Source organism: Cebidichthys violaceus, unplaced genomic scaffold, assembly GCF_023349555.1.
Source record: "Cebidichthys violaceus isolate CVI_PGR_0920_01 unplaced genomic scaffold, fCebVio1.0.p SCAF_30, whole genome shotgun sequence".
Lineage (NCBI taxonomy): Eukaryota > Metazoa > Chordata > Actinopteri > Perciformes > Stichaeidae > Cebidichthys > Cebidichthys violaceus.
This window is the reverse complement of record NW_027176484.1, coordinates 2156637-2165691: the sequence shown is the minus strand read 5'-3', so window position 1 is coordinate 2165691 and position 9055 is coordinate 2156637. Positions and strand designations below refer to the sequence as shown.

Here is a 9055-nt window from a genome sequence, read left to right as displayed (position 1 = left end):
TTTAACGGATTCAAGTTTATTTTCTCCACACAAAACATTGCTTTGATATTTATTTACAGTTTATACAAAAGACAGGGTCACATGACCCAGACCTTCCTACTGACGTCAGTAAGTGTTGAGATCTGTTCCTCAAGTTTCTGCTTCCATATTCAGTGGAAGTGAATGGAGTCCGTTTGTAAAACTCACAGTAGCAGCTCGTCTTTGTTAGAATTGTTCTGAAGCAGCAGGTTGAATTTCTGGAAACGTATTTCACTAAAGGAATAGTTCAACATTTTGGGAACACCCACTTTCTTTTTGCCAGAGAATCAGATGAGAAGATCAATGTCACGTTTGTACGCTCTAAATATGAAGCTGCAGGAAGCTGTTAGCTTAGCATAAAGACTGAACAGCTAGCGTGGCTAAGCTAAGCTAACCGTCTGACAAAGTTCTGCTTTAGCCTCAAAATTACTCTCAGGGAGAAAGCACATTACCTAAAAATGTTGACCATTGTTTAAATAAAACATACAAACTGTTCTTAAAGCGGACTCAAACAAAGAGCCTGTGCAGGGAGCTTCACTTAGTGTGTTTAATACACACAGTACTCAATGAACAGCTGTCACTGGAACTACTTGTTTAACCAAAGTAGTAGTTCCACTGCCGCTGCCTCTAGAGATGTCAGAGGCACATACCTGAAAAGACTCAACAGGTGAGCGCTGACCCTTAAGAAGAACATTTTAACAGCTTCTCTTCTGAATCCTTTTTGGGCTCTCCTTAAACACTGAAGAGAAAGACGTTTTGGGTTACTTCCATCAATTGTCTCAAGAGACTCCGGTATATTGAATTTGAATGAAGTATTCTGGTGTCCTACCTGCCCAGAGTGCCTCCAGCCTGGGTGTAGTACTTGTTGTAGTCCAGTCGCAGTAACAGCTGAGCCAGGTCAGAGTTTATCTGATGGTTCCTCACGCTGGAGAGGATTTTAAACAGCAGGGAGGACTGTCGTCTGAAGCCCTGAAAACGTAAAGCCCCGTGTTACTAAATTATATATTTATTTTGTCGACGTGTTCCGACATCGGACAGACGAGGAGGTGAGCGACTCCACCTTGACCAGGATGTCCAGCTGAGCGGTTCCCCTCTCGTCCAGCAGCACCACGCTCTGACTGACCAGCGAGCAGAAGGTCTGACACAGATCCAGGATCTCGTTCAGACAGTGGAACACCTGAGTTAACGAGGAAAACAGATTAGGTATCGTTCAGCTCAGTGTTTTTAGTTCGTCCACAAGCTCAAGGTAACAGGGGATGAGTGATTAATACATATCTGGCTCAGTGGTTCATACCGGCTTCAGGAGGATGAAGGACTGGGCGAGCAGGTTACTGAGGAAGTGGTCGTGGGCCAGTCTGATGCTCTCAAAGTCTCTGGTGGAGTTGATCTGCTGAAGCAGCTGAGAGAACTGGGACTCCAGCACATCCACCTACAGACAAGCAACAAGACAAAGAAGTACCTCAGCTGACGCAGCGCTCCAATCACACGTTACAGCCAGGTTTGAGGCATGACGCTTAAGAAACTGCAAGAAGTCTCTTCATGAGATATCTAAAGCTATGTGTACACATGGGACGCTGTGAAACATGGTTTGGGGTTATAAAGTAAACTGTGCAACAGTCTGATTTCTACTCCACATGTGGGAGGAAAGGCAACGAAAAGAATCACGATTTAAATGATTGTCTTCGTGGAATTGTTAAAATCCTCAAATAACACAAGAGCAATTGTCAAGTCAGGCTGTGACCGTTTCTCACTCTGCGAGTCTGTATCTCACTCTGAGAGTCTGTATCTCACTCTGTGAGTCTGTATCTCACTCTGAGTCTGTATCTCACTCTGAGAGTCTGTATCTCACTCTGAGAGTCTGTATCTCACTCTGAGTCTGTATCTCACTCTGAGAGTCTGTATCTCACTCTGTGAGTCTGTATCTCACTGAGAGTCTGTATCTCACTCTGTGAGTCTGTATCTCACTGAGAGTCTGTATCTCACTCTGAGTCTGTATCTCACTCTGAGAGTCTGTATCTCACTCTGAGTCTGTATCTCACTCTGAGAGTCTGTATCTCACTCTGAGAGTCTGTATCTCACTCTGTGAGTCTGTATCTCACTCTGAGTCTGTATCTCACTCTGAGAGTCTGTATCTCACTCTGAGAGTCTGTATCTCACTCTGAGTCTGTATCTCACTCTGAGTCTGTTTCTCACTCTGTGAGTCTGTATCTCTCTGAGAGTCTGTATCTCACTCTGAGAGTCTGTATCTCACTCTGAGAGTCTGTATCTCACTCTATGAGTCTGTAAATCTTGCTGCACCATCTGTTCGGATAAATACTGGTTTGCATGTGTACATATTTGCATACATATACATGAATTACACATCTATTGTTACCTGCATGTAGTACTGCAGGTTGTCGATCAGGAACGCCATGTGGTTGCGTAGTCTCCACTTAACGGCGTCCGTCTGGCTGGACTTGAGGTGCTTTCTCTGCATCTGCAGAGCCCAGCAGTGCTGCAGCTGAGACTGCACCCGCCGCACACTCAGCAAGTACCTGAACACAACGTTGTACCTGAGCACAGAGAGGAGGAGCGATCAGGAGGAGAGGAGGAGCGATTGATCAGGAGGAGAAACGATGAGGAGGTAAGGAGGATCGATCAGGAGGAGAGGAAGAATGATCAGGAGGAGGAGAATCGATCAGGAGGAGCGATCGATCAGGAGGAGAAACGATCAAGAGGAGAAGCAATCGATCATGAGGAGAGGAGGAGAAACGATCAAGAGGAGAGGAGGAGCAATCGATCAGGAGAAGAGGAGCGACCGATCAGGAGGAGAGGAGGAGCGATCGATCAGGAGGAGAGGAGGAGCGATCGATCAGGAGGAGAGGAGGAGCGATCGATCAGGAGGAGAGGAGGAGAAACGATCAAGAGGAGAGGAGGAGCAATCGATCATGAGGAGAGGAGGAGAAACGATCATGAGGAGAGGAGGAGAAACAATCATGAGGAGAGGAGGAGAAAACGATCAAGAGGAGAGGAGGAGCAATTGATCAGGAGGAGAGGAGGAGCAATCGATACAGCTGGTGAGAGGAGGCTCACCAGCTGTACTCAAACATAACAATTGAAATACTTCGCAGGGAGCTTAATGAGTACACACATCTCCAAGATGGCCGGAGTGAAGAGGATGTGCATGCGGCCACTGAACCTTGTAGGTGAGGCCGAGAGCTGCCAGCCTGTGGGAGGAGCCTCGCGAGGGGAGGTGTCTTGTGGAGGAGTGGCTCCATCTCTGGGGCCCATCGCCTCTGAAAGAACCCAACAAGTAACCCATAAAATGAGCAACGTGACATCTTCTTGTTGTTCGTTTTGTTTGACCAACAGTTCAAATTGATTAACAAAACATATATTTAAATTTAGAATGATATCGACCAGAGAAGGAGCAGATTCATAAATTTATGAAGCCACAAATAGAGAATGCATTTTTTGCATAAATAAATGAGTTGAAACAATCCTAAAAAAATAACAATTGTTGGGTAAATTTCTCTAAATTAACAGTTCAATTAATTTTTTTTCCAGCACTAGTTCGAAGATTTGTTGTTTTCAATCATCAGTTTATTAAAAACTGAAGATTTGTTGTTCTTCCAACAGTTTGATCATAAAACCACTGGATGGCGCTAAACACCAAACGAAGGGAGAGCATCGTTTCCATCGTCATTTCTGTTAACGCGACATCATCAGGTGTTTTCTCCTTCAGTCTCTGAACAGGACTCTCATCATCTCATCAGCGTTGAGGAGGGGGGGGGGGGGGGGGGGGGGGGGGGGGGGGGGGGGGGGGCACACCTTTGCTGTCTTTGCCCTGGTAGTCCACAGTGAGGTGCAGCAGACGGCAGCAGGTTGTCGTCGTCCAGCAGCACCTTGTGAGCGGCCTGCTGAAAGGCCACGTTTACGTCTGCGGAACAGAAAACACATTCAGCTCTTCTTCACGTCCTGCATGTGAACCGAGAGCTGGTGCCGACACGTTTCCACCAAGCTCAAACCCGATCGGACCCCGACACACTTTCTCCATTTACCACTCTCCTTCCTCCACTGGAGGTGTGGCTACCAGGTCAATTTACAACCCGCATTATTGCTACTTTATGAATATTATAGAACACCATAAATCTGTATCTACACATTCCATTAAACCACCCCAAGTTAACTAAAAGATGAAAAGATGATTTACTTTGTTGAGGAACATTGTTTTTGCACGGCCAACTTCATGGCCCTGAATCTGCAAATAATGAATATTGATCAAAGTTTTCTTTTCATTTAGACGCTGTGCAGAACTTTAGTGACACGTTGTCTCACGAATGAACCAGACAGAAGTTCATTCGGGACATCTCATATTCATAACATCTGAAATATACACTGTGCAATAGAACTCTGCACAGAGCGTGTTGTAAAAAGGAACAACAGCTAAGTTGTGGTATTTCTAAAAAGTGTTCATGTGCTCATGAATAAGATATAACTCGTGTTTAATACAAAACTATTTTGGCGATGTAGCCATGCTGCTGCTACTGTAGTATGTAATGTAATAATTAGCTCATACAAATAAAGTCATGGTATAGTATGTCATATAAATATAAAATGTCATAATAAATGTTGTGGTATGGTATTTCATGAAAAGTGTGATAGAATAGTGTGTCATAAAAAATATTATAAAAATGTTGTAATATAGTACGTCATCAAAATATCATAAAATATGTAATATTATAGTAATGCAAAAAATGTCATAGTGTATCATAAAAATGTAAAATAAAATGTTATGGTAGAGTGTGTCATAAAAATATATTCATGATATAATATATATAAAAAGTCATAGTACTTTATAAAAATATCATTAAAAATGTAGTATTAAATATAAAATATGTAGTATTAAATATCCAAAATTTAGTATATAATATAAAATATGTAGTATTTAATATAAAATATGTAGTATTTAATATAAAATATGCAGTATTAAATATAAAATATGTAGTATTAAATATCAAAACAATTTAGTATTTAATATAAAATATGTAGTATTTAATATAAAATATGTAGTATTAAATATCATAACAAATGTCAGGATATATAGTGCGATTAAAATATAATAATAAAAAGTCATAGTATTGTGTGCCATAAAGAAATGTCATGCATCATGTCTCTGTACTTCTAAGTAGTTTGGGGTTATTGCCTCTTTTCTCCTGAACAAACAAGCATTAATCTGATTATTATTCATTTTCCCAGGGTGATGGGATTGGATCAGTGATGGGCGGTTACACCTCGTTGTGATTGTCTACTGAGTGAAAGGGTCTTCACGGACATTAAACGCACCGTGCTCGGTGACGGCTGTGGGAGGCGTCTTCAACATGTGCTGCGCGAGGTCAATAAAAACCTGGTAGAGCTCGCCACGACCCAGCAAGTAGAAGTCCTTAATGATCTGGAAGAAAACACAAACATCACTACTCTTCATTTTGACCTGATTTACGATCCAGAAAAAGAAAAGTATGTTGAGTACAAACCTTGAGCTGTTCGAGCAGATCGGACTCCTCCACCATCAACGTCCAGAGGTGCTGAAAGTCAATGAGCGTGGATTGTTATTCAGCTGAAAGATTTAACTGAAAGGCAGTCAGGTTTGCCCCCCCCCCCACCAAAACCTAAATGCAGCAGTATATGAGCTCACCTCTGCCACCGTGCTCCTGATCCGATCAATCAAGTTTTCAAAATCCACCAGGCTGAAGAGAGGCTGCTGCTTGAGGCGGTGCAGCTCGGCAGCAAACATGTCCTCCTGGTGCTTCAGTATGGAGCCTAAAACAAACAAAACAACGATGAGATGTGACATAAAGACCAAAGCTATAATAAGCTACTGCAGGAAGAACGAAGGGCTACCAGCTCTAGACGGGCTGTGGTTGTGGTTTTCAAACATCTGGACGGACTCTCCAACGAAGAGGATCTTCTCGGCCACTCTGACGGGGATGTAAGAAGGAAGCATCTCTGCTCGCAGGGAGAACTGCTGCAGAGACGGAGCCAGCATGTTCTCCTCCTCGATCAGCCTCTGCACCAAAGCACAGACGCGCACAATCAAGAACAATACATACGTACCGATCTCTTGGCCTGTGTGTCTGAAGCTTCGTTTATAACTCGAGCCTCCACAGATGGTGGTCGTCATAAATGAAGCTCCGCTGTGATTCTCACCAGGTCCTGCAGCTCTCGGAGCTGTTTCCCACTCAGGCCTCCCAGCCCCAGGTCCTCCTCCTCCTCCTCCTGGTTGGCAGCAGCCCCTCCAGCACTGGGGCCCTGCTTGACGAAAAACTCCTCGCTCTGGTCCAGCAGCAATCCGTGCAGCATCCAAGCTGCCAGCTGCTTGTACATCACACCATGGCACACGGCAAGGATCCTGCAGAACGTGTCACGCAACACGACAAAGACGCAAAAATGTTTTGTAGTTTACTGCGACGTGATAAATCAAAAGAAGACGACGATGCCAACGCTGACCGCCTCCCTCTGGAACTCCCCCCCCCCCCCCCCCCCCCAACACCTCAGACATTCTCCCTCACTCCCCTCCTCAAAACTCACCTAGTTATGTAATTGTTATGTAATTGTTTCTACTTCTCATCCTGCTGTTTATCTCTAGTTTAACATTGACTTTAACTTAAAAAATTATTAAACTTAATGATAATAAATGATTTGAAATCCTTATTATTTCCTTACTTCTACTGAAACATTACTTGGTGTCTCGATATCAATTCTGCATCAGAAGAGAACTTGAAACTACAGTTCATCCCGACAATGTAGAACTTAAGGATTAAAGTCTTCCCCAATGAGAGACTTACTTCTCTAAGGCCATGCGGACGGGAGGAAGCCCACCACAGCTGTGCTTGTACACCGTCTCCAGGATCTGACAGCCATGGATCTGAAGCCAGCCACACACACACACACACACACACACACACACACACACACACACACACACACACACACACACACACACACACACACACACACACACACACACACACAAAGTAAGGTGGATGTGATAAGAGGACATGATTGATCAAGGATCCCTGACTGACACATCATTACATGTCATTGCTGCTTTCCACATACAAACTAATTTGTGTTTTCTCTCAATATTCTACAAATGATTTGGTTCTTTGTCCTCTTGAAGTGCTGAACGCTGCCCTGAACTTACATTTCCTGGTGAAATACTACTGTAAACCATCCTTACCTTCTGTGACTTTATTGACTCTACCACCACCATCACAGAGGGAAACAGCAACTGGAACTTAAAGAAAAAGGCACAGCGTAAGACAAACATGTAGCTGCAGAAAGACTTTCCACTGTGAGTGTTTTTTATATACTTTTCAATGAAAGAAGTCTAAGAATTATCTCTAAAGATTAATGCTTTACCTGATCAAGCTTATAATTCACATGAGATATCGTCAGATGTGGATCTCCAAGGAACTGAAACACACACAAGTTAAATGAGCATCATTTCACCTGCTTCACCAGTTATTCCTGCTGTGCGTGACATCCTTTTACCTCTTGTTCGAGGTCCAGCAGGGCCTGTCTGTACGGCTGCAGGATGGAGTCCAGCCCTGTGCAGAAAGCCCGCAAGTAAATTCCATGAAGCCCCGTCTGGTTGGGCTGGCTGGTGTGATGTTCCTGAAGAGAGACAGAGAAACCCTGTGTTAGACAGGGACGGCTAGGGAACTGTCTAACAACCTTTATATCATCCTTAAGCATGCAGCTAGGGGGGGTATGGACATCGATTTTGTTTTAATTAAATTACTAAATAGTCAGTGTTCATACAGAAAGGTGCATCTCTAAGATGCCAATTTCAAATTTGAATTACGATAAGCAAAAATGTCATAAAAGGCTGTTATCTGGCATCGAGGGACTTTACTCACCTGTTGGTGCACATGGCCCGTGTGTTGTTCTATGAACTCTGTGAAGCGTATGTAATCGGAGCCCAGTTTAGAAAGCCGGTTGAGGACACTGGTCTCACTGGGGTGGAGGAAGGGCAGTTCCTGGGACACCTGTGGGCGGAACAACGTGCTTCATGTTGGAAAAGAAACACTGAGTGGCTCTTAAAGAACATTCCGTGGATCCCAGGACAGAGGGTGTCGTGTGTGTACAGATTGTAACGTCCTCTGACAATGCTTTGTCATTTTGGGCTATACAAATAAACTGAATAGAAATTGAATTAAGTTATTTTTGGCCTGGAACTGTTCAACTCCATATATATATATATATATATATATATATATATATATATATATATATATATATATATATAAATAACGTTACAGATCACTTCGAATTGCTGGATTTGAACCAATCTCATATAACATATGCTAGCACTAATTTATGACTATACTCCAGCAAAGACAATGATATAACTTAGATATGTTGAGTCTTTAACACAAAAAAAACATGTTTTAGCTTACAGAAACATCATATGTTTAGCTAACTAACGTTAGCATGTCAATGTTAAACAGAAGCGTTGTTTCTTCGGTTTTATACCTGCAAACCCGTCCGTTTGTTCCACGTGAAGATCGTCCCCGGGTATCCGCTCAACGCCAGCAGCAGCTCGTGAATCATGTTAATTCACCTTTAATTGATTAACGTTGAAAAATGCAGCTGTGAGCGTCTCATTCAGGACACCAAAACAAATCCACCAAAACAAAACCAACGCCGCCCGCCCGCCCGACCACGCTGTCGCAGGTTGACTACGTCACGACGCAAAGCATCACGGTGGCACGGACTGGTTGCTAACCAACAGTAACCATGGACGTAGTAACCGGCGCTCCGGCGCTTTTTCCTTTACCTTTTTACGTTAATTTTATATAAACATCACAAAGGTCTATTTTATTACTCAGCTTTTGTGATCTACGAGACGATACAAAAGAATCCGCTAATTTTTTTGTTTTTTATGTTAACAAAAGTAAACGAAAGATGGGGCGCTTGTGGGAAATGTAGTTCCTTTCGAAAAAGGGTAGCATAATTTTATATAAATTTATCACAAACGTGTCTTCTATTATTA

The 9055-nt window shown here is 43.1% G+C and overlaps 1 protein-coding gene across 1 annotated transcript; it reads right to left on the bottom strand.

Annotated features, from left to right (window-relative positions):
* Window position 1: 1 nt before the first annotated feature.
* On the bottom strand, window positions 2-8704 carry tubgcp4 (tubulin gamma complex component 4). Its single transcript, XM_068724269.1, is given in 21 exon segments — window positions 2-757; window positions 848-987; window positions 1079-1195; window positions 1313-1447; window positions 2393-2570; window positions 3149-3183; window positions 3185-3219; window positions 3222-3293; window positions 3829-3871; window positions 3873-3937; window positions 5344-5449; window positions 5532-5582; window positions 5693-5817; window positions 5899-6064; window positions 6205-6406; window positions 6843-6922; window positions 7238-7294; window positions 7420-7473; window positions 7552-7674; window positions 7920-8048; window positions 8536-8704. Coding segments are annotated over 21 exon segments (1998 nt in total). The 5' UTR covers window positions 8614-8704; the 3' UTR covers window positions 2-750.
* Window positions 8705-9055: the final 351 nt, after the last annotated feature.